This window comes from Capricornis sumatraensis, chromosome 22, assembly GCF_032405125.1.
Source record: "Capricornis sumatraensis isolate serow.1 chromosome 22, serow.2, whole genome shotgun sequence".
NCBI lineage: Eukaryota > Metazoa > Chordata > Mammalia > Artiodactyla > Bovidae > Capricornis > Capricornis sumatraensis.
In genome coordinates, this window is record NC_091090.1 from 35,143,820 (window position 1) to 35,169,383 (window position 25,564).

Genomic DNA, 25,564 nt, shown 5'->3' on the forward strand with positions numbered 1-25,564 from the left:
CGGCGCATTTAAGTTCTGTGAGACTGTTTACCCCAGAAAGATTTCTTTAATTCTGGGATATTTCGAATTTGGAATCGAGTATCCGCGGTACTTTATTAGAGAAGTCGGCTTACACTCACCGCGATGTAGCGATGCCTGGTTCTCCCCCGGCGGTGCCCTGTGCTCAAGATGGCGGCGAGGCAGAGGAACAAAGAAAGCCCGCGCCCGCGGCGGGAAGCGCGACTCGGAACAAAGGCGAATTCACGAGTAGGGCGGGTCTTCCCCTCAGCGGCGGCGCGCTCCTGGGCTCGGCTGGTCTGTGGCGCTGCTGCTGGGCTCTGCTGACTAAAACTTGTACCCATGCATTGGGGGAACAATTACAATGGACCCGCCGGGAGAGCTACCATGTATTAGGTATAGAGGACACTATAGTCTGAATTCCTGTTTGAAAAATTTTAAAAAGTCGACAGGAAGTATGTTTTTAAATGAGCAACATGAATGGCACTTAGGTTTAAGATTAAGTAAACATTTAAAAAAGTACTATACAGACATCAGGATTATTTACCTCAAAGGAAGTATGCATTGTTTTTGTTTGCTTTAAAAAGTTACCGGTATACTCACTGCCTAACTAAATACCTAATAGTCGGTGCACATGAACAAATCCCTGTTATACCTTAAATGTCTTAGAGAGCCAATCTTCCCTTTTGTTCTGTCTCAGGTCTCTTAATACATTGATACACGTTTTCTCCAGATTTCCTGAATCTCAGTTTTTTGACATTGATTTGATGTAGACCTGGCCTATAAAATGTCCTGGTTTGGCTTGTTTCCTGAATGGGGTTATTTTCCTTGATTTCTGGACCCTGTATGACCTACAAAGTAGAAGTGATTTTCCCTAGATTTGACTGATATAACATTAATTTTCTTGTCAAGGAACAGGTTATAGATCATTGTATGTAAATACTATTGTACATCAGGGTCACTTGTTAAGGGGATTTTGTAGGTTCTAGGTCAGTCATTGGTTTAGGATAATTATTAATAGTTTCTTCTTTAAATCTGATTTCTCCTCCTTATGGCCGGCAAGTAGCTTGTAGGGTGATACTTTGAAAGCCAGAAATCAGTGGAGTCATTTGCAATGCGATCTCTTTTAAAGATATGGGCTCTGGTGTTTAAATATGGAAAGAATCAGATGTTATTGGAGCTAAGGCACTGATTTGAGGAGATAAATTCATACGATGATGTTAATTTAACAAACAAAATTGAGCGCATGGCATGTACCAGGCACTGTTCGATACTATGGAATTATAGCAGTGAACAACGGTGAACAAAACAGTATTTCTAAGTGCATGGAGCTTATATTTTGTTGGAAGGGGCACAGACAAAACAGGTAAAACAGTTTGTTAGATGGTGCTATGAACAAAACTGAAGCTGGGAAAAACTGTATAGTGTAGAGGAAGGAGATGTTACTTTAAATGACATAGGAAGATTTTGGGAAAAAATCTGACTCTAATTCAGAAGATGCGGGTTTGATCCCTGGGTCAGGAAGATACCCTGGAGAAGGAAATGGCAACCCACTCCAGTATGCTAGTCTGGGAAATCCTGTGGACAGAGGATCGTGGTGGGATACAGTTCATGGGGTCACAAGAGTCAGACATGATGTAGTGATTAAACCAGCATCACCAGAAGCCTTTACTTGTAAGTGATGCTTGGGGAAAAAAGATTGAGAAAGTGAAGTTCCAAATGGAAGGAGGACTAAGTAGCAACGACTGGAGGTAGCAAGGAAGTTATCTGGCGGGCAGAGGGAGGCCAAGGGGGTGTGGAGAAAAAAGAGACCAAGTTTGAGAGGCAAATGGAGGTGAGTAGTTTGCTTATGGCCTGGGAACCCAACACATCTGACTATTTAAAAGATACGAGAAAATTCCCTGGAAAATGACGCATATGTTGCTTGAACTAGCCATCAAAGGCAGGGAAGACTTAAGAGTCACAGGCACTAAGTTGTCCTCAAAACAGTTCAGTGAAGAGAATTGTTTTTTCAACAGGGGCAGGCCTGTTAGAAGAGGTTTGTATTGTTTGCAATGCCAGACAAGGAATCCTAATTGGTGTTAAATGCTAGTAGTCTTTACAGCTCACTGCCTTGTTCAAGGCCTCAGAATTCTGAGATTCTAAAGTGGGCAGACCTGAGGGCAACTTCCTGGAACTTCAACTAGCTGCTTTAGCAACAGCTAATATTTTAGAGGACTCTTTGTGCCAACACCACCCTAAGGGCTCTTTTATTGATCACCCCAGCCATGTCACATGGTAGTTGTTAATTATTATTCCCATTTTAGAGGTAAGGAAATGCTCACAAAGGGTTTAAGTACCATGTTCAAATTTAGCGGTCAAAGAGGCTAAATGCGCTGGGGGATTTCTTCTTTAACCATGCTTATCTATTTCTTAAATGTACGTATTTGTTTTCCAGAATACACTGTTTTAAACTGTATTTACAATTAACCTTGGAAAGTGAGAAATGCTTTAATTATATGTAGGCTTTAGGGAATTTCCTTCACAAGCACTATTATAAAATGTAGTAACATTTAATGTTCACAAAAGTCTGTGTAGATATAGGGAGAAAAAATTTCCCCTTCCTTCTTTCCATATTCTTTGTCTGGTCTAATTGATACAAGATATATTAACAGGGACAGACAAACCGAAACACCTAATTTGTATTACCTCCTCTGTACACTGGAGATCCCCAGTAAACCTGATAAGACTACAAAATGCCTGAGCCACTACCTTAAAATACCATCTTCAAATTAAAAAAAAAATGATGGGAGTAGGTAGTCACTTGTTTTCAAAGGTAACCAGGATGTTGTTATGCAGATTTAAGTAGTGTCCTTTTCCATAAAAAGCAGATTCTATTTGGACATTTTCTTCCCGGTAAAGCAAGGAAACCACGTTTACAATTGGATTATTTATTTATAAATGTAAACGTCTTTAGGGAACACCCACTTTTCTAAGTATTAAGATATTTTCCTGCTTCTTAAAAATGGCCAGCTTAGAATAACTGGCATTCTATCTTTTAAGAGATGTTTGCAAAAAGACACGTGGCTAATATGCAGCAAATTAAACTTTTGCTGTCAGGCTTACGCTGCTCAAAATTAGCTTCTTTGGCATTAGTGGTTGGGGTATAGACATTTTTCCTCACACAATGGTCAGAACCTTTAGCCCTGATGGTTGTATATAATCTTTCTCACTGCTTGACCGAGCCACTTTAATACAGTCCGGAAAGTTACAGATCCTTTGAGACAAAGTGGGTGGCTCTTAAAAGAGCCTTGAGTTATTTGCGTTGTTTCAAATGACGAAATTTACTTGGAGCTGGTGTACTTGGTGACGGCCTTGGTGCCCTCAGACACCGCGTGCTTGGCCAGCTCCCCGGGTAGCAGCAGGCGTACCGCTGTCTGGATCTCCCTGGATGTGATAGTCGAGCGCTTGTTGTAATGCGCCAGGCGCGACGCCTCGCCAGCGATGCGCTCGAAGATGTCGTTGACAAAAGAGTTCATGATGCCCATGGCCTTGGACGAGATGCCGGTGTCCGGGTGGACCTGCTTCAGCACCTTGTACACGTACACGGAGTAACTCTCCTTGCGACTACGCTTGCGCTTCTTGCCGTCCTTCTTCTGCGCCTTGGTCACCGCCTTCTTCGAGCCCTTTTTAGGGGCAGGAGCGGACTTGGCTGGCTCAGGCATCACAAAACACAAACAGGCCCAGGAGGCGAACAGAAAATACGCCCACAGACCAAAGATCTTAGTATTTGTTTGGCCTATATGCAAATGTGGGATGGCAGGAATTACAATTTATGATTGGTCTTTTCATCAAATCCTAACCCCTGATAGGCTCTTTATTTCAAACTCTTATTGGCTCTTCCCTTAGCTCACCGTTACATAATTTGACCTTTTCACTACAAACTCCCTATGCAAATTAGCAAGTGTTGTTTCAGATCTGGCTTTTGATTGGCTTGAATTTGTGTTTGGCCAATCGCATAGGCCGTTTTACCAAACCGCCAGAGAGTATAATTACCTAGCTTCTTGTGCTTTCAGGATCCATTTTCCTGGGTCTTAGCCTGTTTCTGGTGTCTCGTTATGTCTGGTCGTGGAAAACAGGGCGGCAAAGCACGCGCTAAGGCGAAGACCCGCTCCTCACGGGCCGGGCTCCAGTTCCCCGTGGGCCGGGTGCACCGGCTGCTCCGCAAAGGCAACTATGCCGAGCGGGTCGGTGCTGGGGCCCCGGTGTACCTGGCAGCGGTGCTGGAGTACCTGACTGCCGAGATCCTGGAACTGGCGGGCAACGCGGCCCGGGATAACAAGAAGACCCGCATCATCCCGCGTCACCTACAACTGGCAATCCGCAACGACGAGGAGCTCAACAAGCTCCTGGGCAAAGTCACCATCGCTCAGGGTGGCGTTCTTCCCAACATCCAGGCGGTATTGCTGCCCAAGAAGACTGAGAGCCACCACAAGGCCAAGGGCAAGTGAAGCTACCTAGATCTGTGTCGCTACAACCTTTCACCCAAAGGCTCTTTTAAGAGCCATCCACATTCTCAAATTTAAAAGAGTTCGTAAACAACAGTACTTCGTCTTGCGTTATAATAGTTACATTAAAGCTACTGTATAGGTACTACAGCATGTTCACGCGAAGTTATCCTTTCTCCTTGACGGGACTGCTCTAAATGTGATTCAGGGAAATGAATCACAGGAAAATGGGTAGTTTCAACAGTAAGGGTAAGGTTTACAAAAGCTGGAGTGGCTGTTTATCTAGAGAAAAGGTTTCTGTTGTGCCAAAAAATACGGGTAGTAGCCTGGAATGTCAGGCTACGTCTTTTGAAACAGCAAAACGAAAGGACCTCTGGGATCAGTGCGGGCTTTTCAAAGAAATCAATTTCTGTTCACTGGTGCCGAATAGAAACCTGGAGACAGGGTGTAGTAGAAAATGGTAGTTTTTATTGCTTTGACTGCCTTTCAATCTTACACAATCTCAGTTCAGTTCAGTCGCTCAGTCGTGTCTGACTCTGCGACCCCATGAACTGCAGCATGCCAGGCCTCCCTGTCCATCACCAACTCCCGGAGTCTACCCAAACTAATGTCGGTGATGTCATCCAACCATCTCATCCTCCGTCGTCCGTTTCTCCTTCTGCCCTCAGTCTTTCCCAGCATCAGGGTCTTTTCAAATGAGTCAGCTCTTCAAATCAGGTGGCCAAAGTATTGGAGTTTCAGCTTCAATACCAGTACTTCCAATGAACACTCAGGACTGATCTCCTTTAGGATGGACTGGTTGGATCTCCTTGCAGTCCAAGGGACTCTCAAGAGTCTTTTCCAACACTACAGTTCAAAAGCATCAATGCTTTGGCGCTCAGCTTTCTTTATCGTCCAACTCTCACGTCCATACATGACTACTGGAAAACTACAGTCCAGGAGTGGGAAAAAGGGCCATCGGTAAGGATGCAAGTTTGTGCTCTTTTTCACAGGGAAATTTCAAAATTAGCTACGCTGGTTAAGTTAGGCCCGAGTGGTTGTCTCTGGTGGTCCTTGAGCTTATTGTACCGAGACTTTCTGGAGTGAAATATGCTCACAGAAGTGTGTTTTTTCGGAGAAGTAAACACCAAGTGTATAGTAAATTATAACCATAAAGTAATCATTTTCAAAGTGCGGTTAAGCAAGAAAGAAAACCATCTGTCAGAGTGGGCTCAAAGAATAGAGTCTAAAATGGAGGTTACTAGTTTCTGCTATAGCAAACTGAAGCATAAATCCCATTCGGCCATCACGGGAAAGTCAATGATTTTTTTCTTCGCATTTTTGCCGCTCACTTCTGGCCTGCCGCTTTCCCTGTGATTTCCTAGTGGAGCTAGGAAGTGATTGTCCAAGGCAATGTAAATTCAGAACAGAAAAATTAACCACTGAGAAAAAAAAGAGAATACAAATAAACCTGTTTCTAAAGCTTGATCCTCAAAATTTCAGCCCCATTACATAGATCTGAATTAGAACAGGCATCTTTCATGATGTCCAAGTGGTTCCTTATTTACAGTTTGAGAAGCCGTGAATTTAGAACTAGGATATTAGCTCCTTTGGATAGCAGACTTCAACAAAAGGAAGGATTGAAAAGTGAACTAACTCATCCAATCAGAATCTTTAGAAATTGACCAATCACTTCAGTGACTCTTCAGCCAATGGATTTGTTTCGCGGGAGTTTTGAACTAGAGTAAGACCAATCAGACTGTTTCTGAGTATATATAAACGGAATGTCTTTCTCGATATCTCATCTTTGTTCCTTTCTATCACCATGGCTCGTACGAAGCAGACTGCCCGCAAGTCCACCGGCGGCAAAGCACCGCGCAAGCAGCTGGCCACCAAGGCGGCCCGTAAGAGCGCGCCGGCCACCGGCGGCGTGAAGAAGCCGCACCGCTACCGGCCCGGCACGGTGGCCCTGCGCGAGATCCGCCGTTACCAGAAGTCCACGGAGCTGCTGATCCGCAAGCTGCCGTTCCAGCGGCTGGTGCGCGAGATCGCCCAGGACTTCAAGACCGACCTGCGCTTCCAGAGCTCGGCGGTGATGGCGCTGCAGGAGGCGTGCGAGGCCTACCTGGTGGGGCTCTTCGAGGACACGAACCTGTGTGCCATCCACGCCAAGCGCGTCACCATCATGCCCAAGGACATCCAGCTTGCCCGCCGCATTCGCGGGGAGAGGGCGTAAAGCTTCCACAACTGCCTCACTCCAACGAAAACGGCTCTTCTAAGAGCCACCCACAATTTCTTTGAAACAGCTGTCATTTAAAATTGAGCGTCTTGAGTGTTTTGGTTTGGGATGCAAGCAGGTTTAAAATTGGACAGTTTTAAATGATCAGCGTATTACTTTGGGGTACCTTATGAACGTACAAAAAGGTTTACTCGGTTTTAACTTGCTCCCTTTGGTTGGCTTTATGTTCTGTCGATAGGTAGTGTGCAAAAGTTACTCGAAGGTAGTAAGTTGGCGTCTGTCTAGGGAAGTAGAATATGAGTACCTTATGCAGGTGAACTGGGGAGTTATTAAACTTAAGTCGTGTTATGTATTTGGGGAAGGGCTATAATTCGCGTGGTGTTAGTGTCAGGTTGGGTTATTTGAGGGCATAGAAAACAAAAGCCTGAATTTGGGTGGAGGTGATTGTGGGTTTGCTGTTTATTCTTTTTAGAGCTATATTCACATATTTGGGCATTGACAACTGAGAAAGTAGAGCATTTGTTTTTGCTGCCTGTTTCTGAAGCCTCAATTTGCTCAGTTCCAATCACAGCCAGGTTCAAAGTGAGACAGTTTTGGCTTCCCTATAAAAGGTCGTTTACACAAGAGAGCAGTCAGGACACTGTTTTGCTGACAGAGACTTATATAAAAGATCACCCAATCAGTATTTCTGATAAGCTTATTGGTGCCAATACTCAAGGCCAGAGCCATGCTGACTTCTACAATTTCACCACTCATAAAGTGTCTGCGACCAGCAGCATGAGCATCAGTTGGGAATTTGCTCGAAATGGCAGGTTTTCAGACCCCTCTCAGGTCTACTGAGTCACAGTCTCCATTGTACGAAGTTCACCGAAGGTGATTTATGAATGCTAGTTTCAGAAGTCGTTGTCAGTCATGTTAAAAAAATGAAAGCCTGGAGTGGGGTGAGGGATGGTATTTTTGGTTTCTTCAAGAAAAGCATACTGTGAACTCTTACCAGGAGTAAGCATTTGCAAACTACATTTATTTATATAAATTGAAATTTCTCTCAAGGAATTGCACATAACACCTGAGTCTATATTAAGATTGTGAGTCTATATTGAGAAATGGGCTTCCCTTGTGGCTCAGCTGGTAAAGAATCTGCCCACATTGTCGGAGACCTGGGTTCAATCCCTGGGTTGGTAGTAGAAGGTACTCATATTCTACTTCCCTAGACAGACGCCGACTTACTACCTTCGAGCAGAGAAAGGCTCCCCACTCCAGTATTCTGGCCTGGAGAATTCCGTGGACTGTATGTAGTCCCTGGGGTCACAGAGTCAGACACGACCAAGCAACTTTCACAGCCAACAGCATATTGAGAAATGGAGCTGCTTTCAGCAGTTGACATTACCAGGTTTTCAGGGATATTTCAAGAAGAATTATCCTAGACCTGTGGTGTGTGCTGTGCTTAGTTGCTCAGTCGTGTCTGACTCTGTCTTCACATTGGGTCTTTCCTGTACATATCAGCACAGTGTCCTATTTGGGTTTTCGGATGGTCTTTTAAAGACTTTTCCATAGTATTAAAAAAATTTATTTATCAATTTATCTCCCATCACCCATATAATTTCATTCTCAATTTTTTCTTTATTACACGACACTTGAGAATATATGGAAGTATCAGTTCAGTTCAGTTGCTCAGTCGTGTCCGACTCTTTGCGACCCCATGAATCCCAGCACGCCAGGATTCCCTGTCCATCACCAACTCCCGGAGTTCACTCAGATTCACGTCCATCGAGTCAGTGATGCCATCCAGCCATCTCATCCTCTGTCATCCCCTTCTCCTCCTGCCCCCAATCCCTCCCAGCATCAAAGTCTTTTCCAATTAGTCAACACTTCACATGAGGTGGCCAAAGTCCTGGAGTTTCAGCTTTAGCATCATTCCTTCCAAAGAAATCCCAGGGCTGATCTTCAGAATGGACTGGTTGGATGTCCTTGCAGTCCAAGGGACTCTAAAGAGTCTTCTCCAACACCACAGTTCAAAAGCATCAATTCTTTGGTGTTCAGCCTTCTTCACAGTCCAACTCTTACATCCATACATGACCACAGGAAAAACCGTTACCTTGACTAGATGGACATTTGTTGGCAAAGTAATGTCTCTGCTTTTGAATATGCTATCTAGGTTGGTCATAACTTTTCTCCCAAGAAGTAAGCTTCTTTTAATTACATGGCTGCAGTCACCATCTGCAGTGATTTTGGAGCCCCCCAAAATAGTCTGACACTGTTTCCACTCTTTCCCCATCCACTTCCTAAGAAGTGATGGGACCGGATGCCATGATCTTCGTTTTCTGAATGTTGAGCTTTAAGCCAACTTTTTCACTCTCCTTTTTCACTTTCATCAAGAGGCTTTTTAGTTCCTCTTCACTTTCTGCCATAAGGGGGTGCCATCTGCATATCTGAGGTTATTGATATTTCTTCCGGCAATCTTGATTCCAGCTTGTGCTTCTTCCAGACCAGCGTTTCTCATGATGTACTCTGCATAGAAGCTAAATAAGCAGGGTGACAATATACAGCCTTGATGTACTCCTTTTCCTATTTGGAACCAGTCTGTTGTTCCATGTCCAGTTCTAACTGTTGCTTCCTGACCTGCATGCAGATTTCTCAAGAAGCAGGTCAGGTGGTCTGGTATTCCCATCTCTTTCAGAAATGTCCACAGTTTATTGTGATCCACACAGTCAAAGGCTTTGGCATAGTCAATAAAGCAGAAATAGATGTTTTTTTGGAACTCTCTTGCTTTTTACATGATCCAGCAGATATTGGCAGTTTAATCTCTGGTTCCTCTGCCTTTTCTAAAACCAGTTTGAACATCAGGAAGTTCACAGTTCACGTATTGCTGAAGCCTGGCTTGGAGAATTTTGAGCATTATTTTACTAGTGTGTGAGATGAGTGCAATTGTGCAGTAGTTTGAACATTCTTTGGCATTGGCTTTCTTTGGGATTGGAATGAAAACTGACCTTTTCCAGTCCTGTGGCCACTGCTGAGTTTTCCAAATTTGCTGGCATAGTGAGTCCAGCACTCTCACAGCATCATCTTTCAGGATTTGAAATAGCTCAACTGGAATTCCATCACCTCCACTAGATAAAAGTTTACCCATCCTCAACATCACCAACACTGGGCAAATATGTTTTATCTATACCTCTTCTACCTTGACTGGTGCCTTGATGACTGTTGAGGAAATTATATCATTTCCTCTGGTAGCATTTTAATATACATCTACCATTTTAAAACCTAATTATGATGTCATGATAACTCTCAACAAACAACATCTAAGATTGATAAGAGTTTATAACAGTACCAGATGCTATTCTGTGCATTGGAAATACACTCAGATGAGACCCAAATAGACAAAATTATTTGCTCTCATGGAATTTATATTTGACTCTGGGATAAACAATAAATTAGATAAATATCATATGTAATAAGTGAGTGCAATAAAGCAAGAATAAGGATTCTTATGGAGAGTTGAAATTCAGATAAGGTAACCAATGAAGATGGCACTAAGAAGCTAGTTATCCCAGCAAAGCATTGAAAGGTGAAGAGGCAAGCTGGGGAAAAAGGAGGAAGAAATGCTGAAGCGCTACAGTGGCTATGTGGAAAGGGCTGGGCATTGGAGGAGATTAAAAAGCAGAGAAATGAAGAGAACCATGATGCTATAGGGGCTTGTATACCACTGTAAAGAATTTAGCATTTGCTCTGAGTGATGTGGAAGAACTTGAGAGAAGTTGAACACAGGAGTTTTTGGGTCCTTTTCTCTCATTTAACCAGGTTCTGCTGTATTCTTACTGCCTGTGTGCTCAGTCCTGTTTAGCTCTTTTGTGATCCCATGGACTGTGGCCTGCCAGGCTCCTCTGTCTATGGGATTCTCCAGGCAAGAATACTGGAGTGGTTCTTAGTTGGCTCAATTGCGCTCCAGCACAAAAATCAAAGCCCAGTTTTCTTCATTTTGTGCTATTCAGACCTTGCAAATAGAGGCTGATCTGGGTGATTTATAGTTAGGGAGAAAAAAGAAAATTATTCATAGAATATAAACCTTTGGAGTTAAAGTTGATTCATAGCATAATACTTCAATTTACTAGTTTTATAACCACAGGCAAATTGTTTGCTCTCAGGTACCAAACTTGAATTCAAATGTCTTTCAGAACCAGGCAAAGAGTTTCTGTATAATGTAAAATGGTGAGCTGTCCAGCTTTATTTCACTGGGTCCTTCAGTCAGTAGCAGATCTGGCTGAACACAAGCTGTGCTCCATATAGCACTCTTGATTGTTATGTCAGTTGCCAAAAAGTGATGCTAACAATAATGGCCTTTGGAGCTGTCCAGCTGGTAAAAGATTTGTGACTTTATAAAGTCAAAGTCTAACTGAGTTTCTGCATGGATTATTTAATTTAATCCTCACAATAACTCTGTGGGTTGGGGGGACCATGTTACCTCAAATACTATGATGAAGAAACAGAAGCATAGTGAGGGGGAATACCTTCTATAGTGGTTCATTTTGTTAAATCTGTCATGGATTTTATCTCTGGGGCTAGAGAATGGAAGGTATTTTGTGTTACGTGCATATTTTCCTTTTACCTCACCCATCCATTTATCAAAACCTTTTTGAGTGATTACTGTGTGCTCAAGAATGTTCTAGGTGCTGGAAAGAACAGTGCATAACATGGCAGAGATCCTTCTGTGTGAAGCTCACCGACAGAAAATGATCAAAGACAAACACAGTATTTTGGCAGGTCAAGAGGATTAAGAAAACATAAAGAGTCCAAGGGGATTAGGGACTGTCATAGAGTGGGAGATGAGTAGTAGACAGTTACCATTTTAAATAGGGTAAGTGGGGAAGACTTCACAACTGAGATGAGACATGAAAGCCAGTGGCATGAAATCTGGAAGGGAGTGGGATCTTCATACTTCTGTAGAAAGATCATTCCTCACAAAGGAAACAATGACTGCGAAGGTCCCATGTTGGAAGCATTACTTGGAATGAGGGCCACAGGTCCAACTAGATAGAACCAACTTTCTCTTCTTTCGCAAGCTGGAGTTTCTGGATAGCTCATCAATGAGTTTACACATTTCCCCCCCACCAAAAGTCTTACTCCAGTTTCCTGAATACATTCAATTCAGATGTTGTGGAATCTGGAGTCACAAAACACACCTCGGAAGACACTCAAGACATTGGAGTACAGTTTATTATGCCAGCGGGTCCAAGAGGAATCAGTTCCCAACGAGGACCTTGATGTTTCTGAGAGGTCCAGTTTTATACCCCCTACTATGTGACTGGTTGCTTGTTAGCAACCTCTTTGTTGTATATGATTGAGTTTTACAAGTAGGTGCTAGGAAAACAAACAATTAAGGTTAAAGAGGGGGAACAATTATTATACATCAGGGGGCATGTCTGCATGGTTAATCTAACAGGGGCAACCTGACCCCAACTACAATCTCCATTTGTCATCTGTAGGGAGGGAAGTCTCCAGAAGACCTGGCTTTCACTAGCCGTGGCTTCCTCACTCTTGGGCAGGGTTCAGGCCCAGGTCATATCCAGTTTGTAAGACAGATGACAGGCTTCAAGATGGAGTCTCTCCTGCTTTCCTCACACTGGCCCCAACACAGAAAATAAACTGAGGCCAGAGCAGAAATAGATGAGTACTAACCCCAGGGAGACGACTGCCAGCCAGTTCAAGAATACTAGTCATTAGGGTGAGTACTAATTCTGTGACAATTTATTTAAAATGAAAAGTAAGATTTAAAAAGGGTATTTAACCAAATGGATCTTAGTTGCAGCACATGGGTGGTTTTTTTCTTTTCTTTTCTTTTTTTTTTTTTTTTAAGCTTCAGCATGAGAGATTTTTATTATCAGCAGAGGTATCTAGTTCCTCAGCCAGAGATGGAACCTGAGCCCCCTGCATTGGGAGCAAGGAGTCTTAGCCACTAGACCACCAGGGAAGTCCCAAAAGTAAGATATTTTGAGGTTCCAAATAATCACTACCATCATTTTACTTTTCAGAAAAAAGAGAATTCAAATGTAATATTTCTAAAAAGGCTTTCTACACTGTAAAAGTACATTTTCTAAGGTTATATTGGATAATTACTAATGAGTCTCCAAATATAAATAAAACTGTTCATCTTTTGGCTCATGGCTAATAGAATTCCATACGAAAACCTTCAAAATGGTGGTGATTTGATGGCCAAACCCATGATTTTTGGAAAGAAAACAAAATTAAATTTTATTTATGATAAAAATGATGCATTTTATCAAGTGCTGATCTAAGCTGTAACTGAATCTTGGCATTGAACCAAGATATCATGTATCTTCTGAACCCTTCCTATTGGGAGAGACTGCAGTTCAAATGCAGAGACTTTCATTAGGGTGTATAGGCTGTTAATTACTCTCATTTTTCAGAAGTAGTGTTCAAGGAAGGACAGGAAACTGGTGTTGTTCAGGTTTTGCCAAATAACTATGAAATTGTCTTCGAAGAAAATTTTCTCTGTCCTTTGCCAACTAAAGAATGTTGCTAGCCGTCTGGTTCTACAAGCTTTGAGATCCAGCAACAAGTGACTGAACTTCTTTTTAGAAAATAGAGATTATCATGGTGGATGGAGGGTATATTAAGATAAATTTCCAAACTTTGTGGATGAAGAATGTCACTTGCTGTATCAGTAAACAAAGGATCTGGCAGCCATCTAGACTTAAGCCTCTGAAACTGCCACCCCAACCCCACAACTGTGTACCCTGAGTGGATTCAGGATGAAGAAAAATTGGATACTGGCCCTAGGTAGTTAAGTTACATATCAAAGGGATGATTTCAATGAGCCCAGATTCTTGGATCTTCTCAGACATAGAAAAGTATGAAAAATTCACTAGTTTGAAATGTCTGTTTTCTTTAATTAACAGTTATTTTTTGATGTTTCAAGTACCTGCTTCCCTCTTCCCACCCCCAACTCCTATATATCTTGGTTCTCCCTTACCTCTTCAGAATAGTCCCCTAGAGCTTTCTGAGAGGCTGTCTCATGGGTTTCAGTCCTTGGTATACCTGCTGAATAAAACATAATTCTCAACTTTTGGTTTATTTAACTGATAATCTTAATTGCTTATTGCAAGTTTATTCTCTGCTTTTGTGAGATCCAAAAGGGTATTCTAGATTAGCAGGCAACTCTTTCTTCCAAGCAGTGATTCTGGAGCCCATGTGCCTTTTTTTTTTTCCCCTGGCCATGGGATTTTTAACTTCTAGACCAGGGATAGAACCTGTGCCCCCTGCAGTGGAATCAATGGAGCCTTAACCATCGGCCCACCAAAGATGATGCTCCCACCCCTGTGTCCTTTTATCTTTGTATCTCAATTATCTTAACACATTGCTTTCACATGTTAAAAAAAGAATTCCACGGACTACATGTTAGAAATGTTATTGGTTTTATTCAGTGATTCATGGATCTGGCAACTGCCAATCTAGCAGACAGAAAAGAGTTCTGAGGAACTATATGAAATGAAAGGTTTTTCTAGGCAGAAAGGAACAGGAACAGGGAAATTATACTAGGAAGAAAAGTGGGTTGATTATTGCAAGGATGCCATTCTTTTGTGTAGTGGACCCCAACCTCCAGGATCTAATGCCTGATGATCTGAGGTGGAACTAATGTAATAATAGAAATAAAGTGCACACTAAATGTAATGTGCTTGAACTGTTTACAATAGCTAGAACATAAAAGCTACCTAGATGTCCATCGGCAGAGGAATGGATAAGAAAGCTGTGCTACAGATACACAATGGAAACTCAGCCATTAACAAGAATGCATTTGAATTAGTTCTAATGAGGTGGATGAAACTGGAGCAGAGTGAAGCAAGTCAGAAAGAAAAACACCAATACAGTATATTAACCCATATATATGGAATTTAGAAAGATGGTAATGATGACCCGACATGTGAGACAGCAAACGAGACACAAAGACTTTTGGACTCTGTGGGAGAAGGCGAGGGTGGGATGATTTGAGAGAATAGCACTGAAACATGTATATTACCATATATGAAATAGATGGCCAGTCCAGGTTTGATGCATGAGACAGGGTGCTCAGGGCCGGTGGACTAGGAGGACCCTGAGGGCTGGGATGGGGAGGGAGGTGGGAGTGGGTTTCGGGATAGGGGGTCACATGTATACCCATGGCTGATTCATGTCAATGTATGGCAAAAACCACTACAATATTGTAAAGTAATTAGCCTCCAATTAAAATAATTTTTTGAAAAAGAAAAAAATGAGCAATTAAAAAAAGGTGAGCATACAGCATCCCCTCCCCGCCTCCAAAAAAAAAAAAAAGCAATGGGCTTGAATTATCCCCAAACCATCCCCCCACCCAGTATGGGGAAACATTGTCTTTCATGAAATCGATACCTGGCGCCAAAAACGGTGGAGACTGCTGCTTTAGGGGATGAAAGGGGTCTGTTAGTCTGATTATCTAACTGGTGACGAGCCAATTTCTGGTTGAACAGTAAAAATTCTATCTCTAGAGAAGCCAAAGTTGTACTTAAGTCTTGGTCTGGTAACACTGGAGTTAGCATTAGTTTGGCCCTGTTCAGTTTCTAAAACACCTTTACCCTGGGAAGAGAAAGAGTGTGTAGTCTTTCTGGGAGGCTATCATCATGCCCCAGACCCACAAATGTAAAGGTTTACTTTTGTCCCATTGTTAGGACTTCAACCAGAGGCCACATCTAACTACAAGGGAAACAGGCAAATAAAACTGCTAATTGCTCAGGGCAAAGAGGTTAGTAGCTGTTGTGCCTCAGTCCCCGGAGGTTTATAGTTTAGATAGAAATGGTCTGCCTTTCTGTATTGAAATAGCCGATTTCTTTTGAGCTGATCAAGTTACCTAGTTATGATAACTACTAAAAAGGGAAATTTTCTGAAAAATTAAAATCACAAATTCGTTAACATAGCCGACTTTGAAGTTCAGCATTACTTTTCTCCTAGAGGTTAAAACAATATCCAGTATTAGAGCCCTTTGGGAAAATGTAAGTGGCTCTGAAAAGAGCCTTTGGGTTTGACAGCTCCTAGAAACATTTACTTAGAGCTGGTGTATTTGGTGACAGCCTTGGTGCCCTCGGACACGGCGTGCTTGGCCAGCTCCCCAGGCAACAGAAGGCGCACGGCGGTCTGGATCTCCCTGGATGTGATGGTCGAGCGCTTGTTATAATGCGCCAGGCGCGATGCCTCGCCTGCGATGCGCTCAAATATATCGTTCACGAAGGAGTTCATGATGCCCATCGCCTTGGAGGAGATTCCAGTGTCCGGGTGGACCTGCTTCAGCACTTTGTACACGTACACGGAGTAGCTCTCCTTGCGGCTGCGCTTCCGCTTCTTGCCGTCTTTTTTCTGCGCCTTGGTTACCGCCTTCTTAGACCCCTTCTTGGGAGCAGGAGCAGATTTAGCTGGTTCAGGCATGATGGAAGAACGTCAGACACAATAAACTGACCGAGAAAACTAAAAGAATGCTGCTTATCGTGCCGGCCTATATTTGTAGGGCTTCTATGCAAATAATGCTTAATCTGTCGAGATCGCTGATTGGATCAATTCAGCCAGTAGAAACGTTGTATGCAAATAAGGCGATTTAGATTGTATTTCTTGATTGGCTGTTGAACTGGAAAGAACCCTGGATATCCCTAGCCACCAGATAAGAAAAAAAAAGTTTCCGTTTCAAAACAGCGCAAAGGATTAATGTTTTGTACATAAATATCTACTTGTGAGCCTTGTTTCTTCCTCGATGTGGACCTAAAGAGACAAAAGCCCAATATAAATTTATGATTCTAGTTTTCGGCCAAAATTAAGTTACCGAGTTAGTAATTGTAGGAAAAAGAACATAAAATTTTGCTCAATACTGAAATGTTTTAAAAATTAAGCCATTGGCATTTACAGTTTGGCTTGACCAAACATTTAAGATTTACCAAGATTCAGCATCGTCGGAGAAGGCAATGGTAACCCACTCCAGTGTTCTTGCCTGGAGAATCCCAGGGACGGGGAAGCCTGGTGGGCAGCCGTCTATGGGGTCGCACAGAGTCAGACACGACTGAAGCGACTTAGCAGCAGCAGCAGCAGCAGCAGCAGCAGCAGCAGCAGCAGCAGCAGCAGCAGCATCGTCACATTTCAACAGCGGTAGTATTTTCATGTTTCTTAGGAACAAAGTGTCTGGAAGTGATGGCAATGTTTGTTGAAGAGTTGGAAATTCTGTAATACGATACTTGCATTGCAAAAATAAAACATTTATTCAAAATTATAATCTCTGATAAATGACGAAGCTGGACTCGATCAATAACATTCAGAAACGGAGTTTTTGAAAGGGCTCGGATCTGTGGAACATTCTTTTTTGTCTCTTCCCAAACTTAATCGCGAACAAAGGGATTAACACTAATTAAGGTAAATATAAAGCTCATAAAGTACAGGGTGAATAGATGGACAATTTACAGAGAAAATACAGGACATCAAAAGATAAAGGTTTTCGAAAGTGAGAACTGGTAGCCAATCACAAGGCGTATCCAGTTTCTGCTTTCACCGCGCGAAATTTGAAGATTCGGACCAATCAGGATGATTTCGCCTTTATAAATAAGAGCAACAAGAGCCGGGCTTGAGTTGCAACAGTCTATCCAATCCATCGCGATGGCTCGTACTAAGCAGACTGCCCGCAAGTCCACTGGCGGTAAGGCGCCGCGCAAGCAGCTCGCCACCAAAGCTGCTCGTAAGAGCGCGCCGGCCACCGGCGGCGTGAAGAAGCCGCACCGCTACCGGCCCGGCACGGTGGCCCTGCGCGAGATCCGCCGTTACCAGAAGTCCACGGAGCTGCTGATCCGCAAGCTGCCGTTCCAGCGGCTGGTGCGCGAGATCGCGCAGGACTTCAAGACCGACCTGCGCTTCCAGAGCTCGGCGGTGATGGCGCTGCAGGAGGCGTGCGAGGCCTATCTGGTGGGGCTCTTCGAGGACACGAACCTGTGCGCCATCCACGCCAAGCGCGTCACCATCATGCCCAAGGACATCCAGCTCGCCCGCCGCATCCGCGGGGAGAGAGCATAAATTGTCGACACCAAGTGCTAATACCAAACCCAAAGGCTCTTTTCAGAGCCACCTACAACTTCATTTGGAAGAACTGTATCACAAAGGAGTCGATCATCTCCCGAAAAACCTAACAAAACAAAGTGGGAGCAGGGCATAAATCCACGTGTTCCATGTACCAATCCTAGGAAAAGACAGTTACCTGCAACCTCCTTTTCATGTAAAAACCAGGACATTGACACCTGAAGCTTCCAATGCAATCCTTAAAGATAAACAGCAAGAAACGTAATGCGATCCTCTTAAACCGTGAAAATAGTGATAGTGGTCCTCTTCCTCTATAAGCAGCAGCAGTGTGAAGCTATTCTTAAACCAGTATAATAGGATGCATTATGAGAAGTAAATGCTAAGAAAGTTACACAAGCAAATAATTTTGCCACTTCAAGTATAAATCATATACAACCTGCTTTGGTTACGTCTTGGGTCTTATTTCTAAGTGACTTACCTGTGTAAATTACCCCCACCCCCACCCCTTATCTGTCATCTTAGTTTAATTGTATTTTTCAGTCCCTGTCATGTTCGAGTCTGCAGTCCCATCAAGTGCAGCACTCCAGGCTTCCCTATCCTTCACTATCTCCGAGTTTGCTGAAACTCATGTCCATTGAATTAGTGATGCCACCCAACCATATCATCCTCTGTTGTCCTGTCCTCAGTCTCCCGCATCAGGGCCTTTTCCAGTGAGTCAGTTCTTCACATCAGATGGCCAAAAGTATTGGAGCTTCGGCTTCAGTGACAGTCCTTCCAATGAATTTTCAGGACTGATTTCCTTTAGGATTGACTGGTTTAATCTTGCTGCTGAAGGAACTCTTGAGTCTTCTCCAGCACCTCAGTGCAAAAGCATTGACTCTTAGGTATTCAGCCTTCTTTATGGTCCAGTTCTTACATCTGTATGTGACTGCTGGAAAAACCATAGCTTTGACTATACGGACCTTTGTTGGCAAAGTTGTGTCTCTGCTTCTGAATAAGTTGTTTAGGTTTGTCATAGTTTTTCTTCCAAGGAGTAAGCATCTTATAATTTCATGGCTGCAATCAGTGTTGGCAGTGATTTTCCAGCCCAAGAAAATAAAGTCTGTCGTTGTTTCCATTGTTTCCCCATCTATTTCCCTTGAAGTGCTCAGACTGCATGCCATGATCTTAGCTTTTTGAATGTTGACTTTTAAATCTACTTCTTCACTTTCCTCTTTCACCCTCATCAAGAGGCTTTTTAGTTCCTCTTCGCTTTCTGCCATTACAGTGGTATCATCTGCATATCTGAGGTTGATTTTTCTCCCAGCAATCTTGATTCCAGCTTGTGTTTCATTCAGCCTGGCATTTCACATGATATACTCTGCACAGAAGTTAGATAAGTAGGGTGACAATATACAGCCTTGACATACTCCTTTCCCAGTTTTGAACCAGTCTGTTGGTCAGATCCAGTTCTAACTGTTGCTTCTTGTCCTGCATACAGGTTTCTCAGGAGACAGGTAAGGTGGTCTGGTATTTCCATCTCTTTAAGAATTTTCCACAGTTTGTTGTAATCGAAGGGTTTACCGAAGTCAATGAAGCAGAAGTAGGTATTTTCTTTGGGATTTTTCTTCTTTTTCTGTGATCCAGTGGATGTTGGCAATTTGATCTCTGTTTCCTCTGCCTTTTCTAAATACAGCTTGTACATCTGGATGTTCTTAGTTCACGTATTTTTGAAGCCTAGCTTGAATGATTTTTAGCGTTAACTTGCTAGCTTGCCAATGAGTGAAATTGCGTGGTAGTTTGAACGTTCTTTGGCATTGCCTTTCTTTGGTATTGGAATAAAAACTGACTTTTTCCAGTCGTGTGACCACTGCTGAATTTTCCAAATTTGCTGGCATATTGAGTGCAGCACTTTAACAGCACAATCTTTTAGAATTTTAAATGGCTCAGCTGGAAATCCACCACCTTCACTAGCTTTGTTTGTAGTAATTTAATTACTAGATCAGGCAAAATAATTGACATTTTCCTGTCCCTGAGACAGAAAGTCCAGGGATGATGTAGTATATGATAAAAAGCACTGGTCCTTGAGCAGCCGCAAAGTGGCATGCACACACACGGATATTCAAGGACCCATGCTGAGTACTACTGGAGACAACTTTGCTGCTAATCCATTTGTTTTTGTGCTGAACAGTACATCATTTGGTAAATGTAATCATCTTTTCTGTACTAAAAATAGAGATCTGGTATCCAAAACATTGGTTCCGTGGGATTCCCAGACTAGTAAGTATGTTCAACACTCCAGGAATTTAGAGCTTGTTGCAGCAAGTTACTGAAAACTCAGATTGTGGAGAATGTGTCTGCATTCTACAAGAAAACCATGATGTAGTCACTAAGGCAGAGTTTGCAGTCATCATTTATTATTAACCCTCAGTAAAAGAGCCGATGAGACAACAGCTCCCAACTTTCTTCCAACAAAGGCAGAATCCTAGGATAAACCCTGGAGCAATGCAAGATTTCTGGATTCTGTCAGGTTTTATAGACATTAGCAATGGGAACTCTCAGCCTTATTGCTGGGTTTACTCCTAGCCTGGGGAGATTAAGCAACACTGGAGGCTCTCGAGGCCCTAACTGAATAGTTCTGCATAGAAATGAAAACATTATTCCCCTGGAAGGAACCAAAGGATCTGGACACCAACAGTTTAATTAATAAACATTACAGACTGTTGTGGAGCAGATCCTCAGCTACAGAAACCAGAAGTCAGATTTCAGAAACAGTTGGAATAGCTCAATGCAATGTTTTTGAATCTTGAAACAAACTTTCAAGAGATAATGACAATGCTGTGTGATTTCTATGTGATGACTGAAAGTCCTGTTAGCCACCCAGTCATCATAGCAGCATTTTTGCCTTTTAAAAAATATATAATTTTCAGAGGGCATGCAGGAGATACTAAAAGCAAACCAAATGGTGTGGGGGTGGCTGGGGAGAAAGAAAACTGTTAATAACAGCTGCATTTACAAGTTAGAAACAAGTTCATATCTTTCAACTGGTCAATGGTCATATTAATTCTCAGACACCCATACAATGGCATCCTACTCAGCAATAAAATGAAAAGCTATTGATATTAATACATACAACTGTCTACATGGGTAATGTTTAGTAAAAAAGCCAATCTTAAAAAGATATATATTGTATTATTCCATTTATATAACATTCTCAAAGTGATGATACTGAGATGAATAACAGATTGGTGATTGCCCCAAGACAGGAAAGATGTGGGTGGTTGTAACTATGAAACAGTAACATTGACGCATTCCTTGGTAATAATAGAATAGTTTTGTGTCCATGTTGAGGTGATAGTTACATGAACTGATGCATCTTTTAAAATGGCATAAGACTACACATACAGACACACACACACAAACACACACACGGGGGCAATATGAAAATCTGTGAGAGCTGAATAAGGCTTGTATGCTAGTTAACAGTACTTTGTCAGTGTCAATTACCACCTTTGATATTATGATATAGCTATATAAGATGTCACCATTAGGGGAAAATTGGCTAGAGGAACTCTAGATACTATTGTAGCAACTTTTTGTGAATTTTGTTATTTCAAAATGTATATTTTATTTGACAATGTAAAAAAAAGATGTGAGAATTCTTTAGGAGTTGCTATTGTGTATTCCTGTGGATTTCAAGGCTTGTTTAACAAATTAATGTTCTTTTTTGGATGTGTTTGTTTTGTTTTCCTTAAACAGCAATGTTTTCCTTTCTTCTGCCTGTTTTAGTGATGATATGCCCACTGAATTTAAATTAGGTTCATTTATGCTGGTGTGTGATTTTTTTTAGCTGTTGGTGCTGCTACCACAAAATAAATTGTTCTGAAATTTGACATTCATAATCTCAAATTTTCTGATGGAGCACTTGGCTGAGCTAATCTATACTCTTTAGGACAGTGTGCTTGGTGTATCATAAGTGTGAATTTTAAAAAAGCTATTTTGAACATTCTATTTCTTTTAAGGGCATCATTTAAATCTTAGCTCTCCCATGTGCTCAGCAAAAAAAAAAATTTTTTTTAAATAATATAAAAACCTAAGGAAGATCACATTTTTATTTCTGGCACTTGTGTAAATTTCTTTGCCCACCACTGGAGTTTATGATATCTTTGCTTGAATTCCATGCACCAACTACCTCTATACAAGAACAGGTTATTAGCCCCTGACAATTTATATTCTTTTCCTTTGCAATCCTTCACTGATTAAATGTATATGCTCAATTTGTATAAATTAAAGCACACTGTACAAACCAGTATATTAGAAAGTTTTGAAATCTTTCAATGTGTGTTAGCTATTATACTTTGCTTTCAGTAACAGATTCCAGGAATTTATTGTTCGCGAACTAGATGCTATTTTGTTTACAACAACTCAGTTATTAATAGCATATATCCTATTTTACGAAGAAAGCTACTAAGATTCAGATAGATTAATGGAGTGTGTGCGTGGTCAGTCTTGTCGAACTGTTTGCCCCTTTATAGACTGTAGCTCGCCAGGCTCCTCTATCTATGGGATTTCCCAGGCAAGAATACTGGAATGGGTTGTCATTTTCTTCTCCAGGGGATCTTTCCGACCGACCCAACCCTCCTCTCCCACATTGCAGACGGATTCTTTACCTCTGAGCCATTTTCTAAATACGAGTGAATCTCGCTAGCCTGTTTCACTTTAGATTTTAGAAGGGGCGGGGACTCAGTGCAGTTTCCCGCCTTTCTGATCTTCCAGTTTTCACAAAGGTCCGCACTATCGCTACATAATAGGCGGCGGGCCTTGCATTAGGCACATTCCGCATTAGTGCTCAGCATTTAGCTAACATGTCTGGACGCGGCAAGGGTGGAAAGGGCCTTGGAAAGGGGGGAGCTAAGCGTCACCGCAAAGTTTTGCGCGACAACATTCAGGGCATCACAAAGCCGGCCATTCGCCGCCTGGCCCGCCGTGGAGGAGTCAAGCGTATCTCCGGCCTCATCTACGAGGAGACCCGTGGAGTGCTGAAGGTGTTTCTAGAGAATGTGATCCGGGACGCTGTCACCTACACCGAGCACGCCAAGCGCAAGACTGTCACCGCCATGGACGTGGTCTACGCGCTCAAGCGTCAGGGCCGCACTCTCTATGGATTTGGTGGTTAAGTTTAAGCTTTGCAAGGCTCTTGTTGCAAAGGCCCTTTTCAGGGCCACCTACTTTTTCTATGAAAGAGCTTGCACTTGGGTGCTCTGTAGGTTAGCCTGATGCAATACAGATGGCAATGAAAGTGACAGTAAAGGAACTTTTATGGTAGTTAATGGTAGAAAGAGGAGAGTTAAGTTACCAATGCAGATGCTTTAAGTATATCTCTGGTCATAAGAATGCTATTTTTCCTCTGGTACATTGCAGTAGGACAAAAATGAGAGGTAGGAGTGCCCTTTTCCACCTGTTTTTCAAGTGCTTTTATCTCAAATAAGTCATGCCTAAATGGCAATTTTATGGTGGCAGTTTCACCTTCAAGTGCACCACACAACTCTCCCAGAGGTCATTAAAATGTTTTAGGATTTTGAATCAATGTGGCAAAAAGCACAGGGAAAGAGATGGGGTTGCACAACCATCCTCAGGATAAGACCAACAGGTGGGAGGTCCTGCTAGATGAATTTTGTTCTAGCACAGTGTTCATACATATTTTGTTCTGCCTCATTAGCCTTCCTGTGTGATGATGGGCTTCTAGGATCAGAGTTAAGTTGAACAAGAGGACTGAGCAGGTCCAAGGTAGCTGGATCTGATCACGCGGGTAGTTTTGCTTGGTCTATAGTTGTCATTCACCAATGGGTTTTTATCAGCATGTCATGGGTGGGGGGTAAGAGGTTGGCCGATTTATCAGTTCAGTTCAGTTCAGTCGCTCAGTCGTGTCCGACTCTTTGCGACCCCATGAATCGCAGCACGCCAGGCCTCCCTGTCCATCACCAACTCCCGGAGTTCACTCAGACTCTCATTCATCGAGTCAGTAATGCCATCCAGCCATCCCATCCTCGGTCGTCCCCTTTTTCTCCTGCCTCCAATCCCTCCCAGCAACAAAGTCTTCTCCAATGAGTCAACTCTTTGCATGAGGTGGCCAAAGTACTGGAGTTTCAGCTTTAGCATCATTCCTTCCAAATAACACCCAGGACTGATCTCCTTTAGAATGGACTGGTTGGATCTCCTTGCAGTCCAAGGGACTCTGAAGGTTTCTTAAATATGAGATGCCTCATAGATGCTGAGTTCTTTATGTGCCTCATGAGTGTATGGTGCCTGTTTTGTCCTTCAATCCCATCCTCTGTGTTTAGAACACGTTTGTCTCTAGTCTCTGAGTCCAACATATACTTAGTATCCGTTGCAGAACTGGATACTCTTCAATAACATAGTGAATCCCCTGCCTCCTCTCCACTCTCTGCTCTTTCCTCAGCCTAACACTTGCTACTCCTTCTGGGCCCATCACCCAAATGACCTTCTTCCTCATACCCTCATAGCTACTTTGCCTCCAAATGGCTCTAACAATAAAAATTTTCACCATCAGTGTCCCTGCTTGAATATATTCAGTGTTAGTTTTTTGAACACAGTGCTGTAATAGGCAATCTGCCCTGAGAGTTCTTACCTCTTCTTACAGGCTGTGTCAAGAATGCTACTCATCAGGGTTGAGGGACCTTAAAGAATAGGGTGGTGGTTGCTCCCAGACAAACAGCAGGTTTACTTGCCACACTCACTTTAAGCCACCAGTCCCCCAAGCTGTCCCGTTGCTGTGATGCAAACCCACTGTGCATGCAGCATCCACCTAGGCCCCTCCAGTTCGCCCCTATGGGACTTGGTGGGCATGGTAAACCAATGCAACCTTGTTGCTGCTGTACTGTGAATAATAAAGTCTCTTGCTCTCTGATCTAGGTGTTGTGTCTACTATTAGCAGTCGTGAAAAAGTTACAGGTTATTTTATTATCTTCTAAGTAGGGTAAGATCTCAGACTCTTTACAGTTTCTGACAAAAAGAGAAGAATGGGAAGGAGAAGAAGAGGAAGAAGGAGAGTAGGTGGAGGAGGTGGAGCAGGAAGGGAGCTGGGGGAGGGAGTGGGTGGCAGTGGGGAGAGAGAGATAGGCTAGCTCTCTGCTCCTCTTGGTGGCACGGTCAGGCCTGGAATAAAAGTTAGGCTCTCCAGACTCGGAATCTCCCTTCCTATAGGGGATAATGAAATCTGCTGTGGGAGGTAGTGATCATAGATTGGGAATAATGCAGGTAGAGAGACCTCTCAGGCCACTATAGGGATTGGAAAACTTTGTAGGAGGAGCGAAACTTTCCGCTACCTTTTTAGGGTTTTTAGCCAGGCTTGAAAATTTAGTTGACATAAGACAGATTAATAGCAGAAAAGAATGCGAATTTTATTTAATCTTTTTATATGTATATGGGAGTCTTAGATATTAAGAAGAGGTGGCAAGAATACACGGAAGAACTGTACAAAAAAGATCTTCACAACCCAGATAATCATGATGATGTCATTACTAATGTAGAGCCAGACATCTTGGAATGTGAAGTCAAGTGGGCCTTAAGAAAGCATCACTACGAACAAAGCTAGTGGAGATGATGGAATTCCAGTTGAGCTGTTTCAAATCCTGAAAGATGATGCTGTGAAAGTGCTGCACTCAATATGCCAGCAAGTTTAGAAAACTCAGCAGTGGCCACAGGACTAGAAAAGGTCAGTTTTCATTCTGATTCCAAAGAAAGGCAATGCCAAAGAATGCTCAAACTACCGCACAATTGCACTCTTTGCACA

General features: G+C 42.7%; 6 protein-coding genes across 6 annotated transcripts; 4 read left to right on the plus strand and 2 right to left on the minus strand.

Moving 5' to 3' along the window:
- Positions 1-3,320: 3,320 nt before the first annotated feature.
- On the minus strand, positions 3,321-3,701 carry LOC138069276 (histone H2B type 1-C/E/F/G/I). The gene has a single exon (XM_068960529.1). It carries the CDS (start codon positions 3,699-3,701, stop codon positions 3,321-3,323), a length of 381 nt encoding a protein of 126 aa, XP_068816630.1.
- A 393-nt stretch (positions 3,702-4,094) lies between these two features.
- Positions 4,095-4,487, plus strand: LOC138098039 (histone H2A type 1). Its single transcript, XM_068994257.1, has one exon. It carries the CDS (start codon positions 4,095-4,097, stop codon positions 4,485-4,487), a length of 393 nt encoding a protein of 130 aa, XP_068850358.1.
- A 1,801-nt stretch (positions 4,488-6,288) lies between these two features.
- Positions 6,289-6,699, plus strand: H3C8 (H3 clustered histone 8). Its single transcript, XM_068960723.1, has one exon. The coding sequence runs from the start codon at positions 6,289-6,291 to the stop codon at positions 6,697-6,699; it is 411 nt and encodes a 136-aa protein (XP_068816824.1).
- Positions 6,700-15,768: 9,069 nt separating this feature from the next.
- LOC138069277 (histone H2B type 1-C/E/F/G/I) lies at positions 15,769-16,149 on the minus strand. The gene has a single exon (XM_068960530.1). It carries the CDS (start codon positions 16,147-16,149, stop codon positions 15,769-15,771), a length of 381 nt encoding a protein of 126 aa, XP_068816631.1.
- A 1,209-nt stretch (positions 16,150-17,358) lies between these two features.
- LOC138069426 (histone H3.1) lies at positions 17,359-17,769 on the plus strand. Its single transcript, XM_068960722.1, has one exon. It carries the CDS (start codon positions 17,359-17,361, stop codon positions 17,767-17,769), a length of 411 nt encoding a protein of 136 aa, XP_068816823.1.
- Positions 17,770-22,616: 4,847 nt separating this feature from the next.
- Positions 22,617-22,928, plus strand: LOC138069539 (histone H4). Its single transcript, XM_068960863.1, has one exon. The coding sequence runs from the start codon at positions 22,617-22,619 to the stop codon at positions 22,926-22,928; it is 312 nt and encodes a 103-aa protein (XP_068816964.1).
- The last annotated feature ends 2,636 nt before the right edge of the window (positions 22,929-25,564 follow it).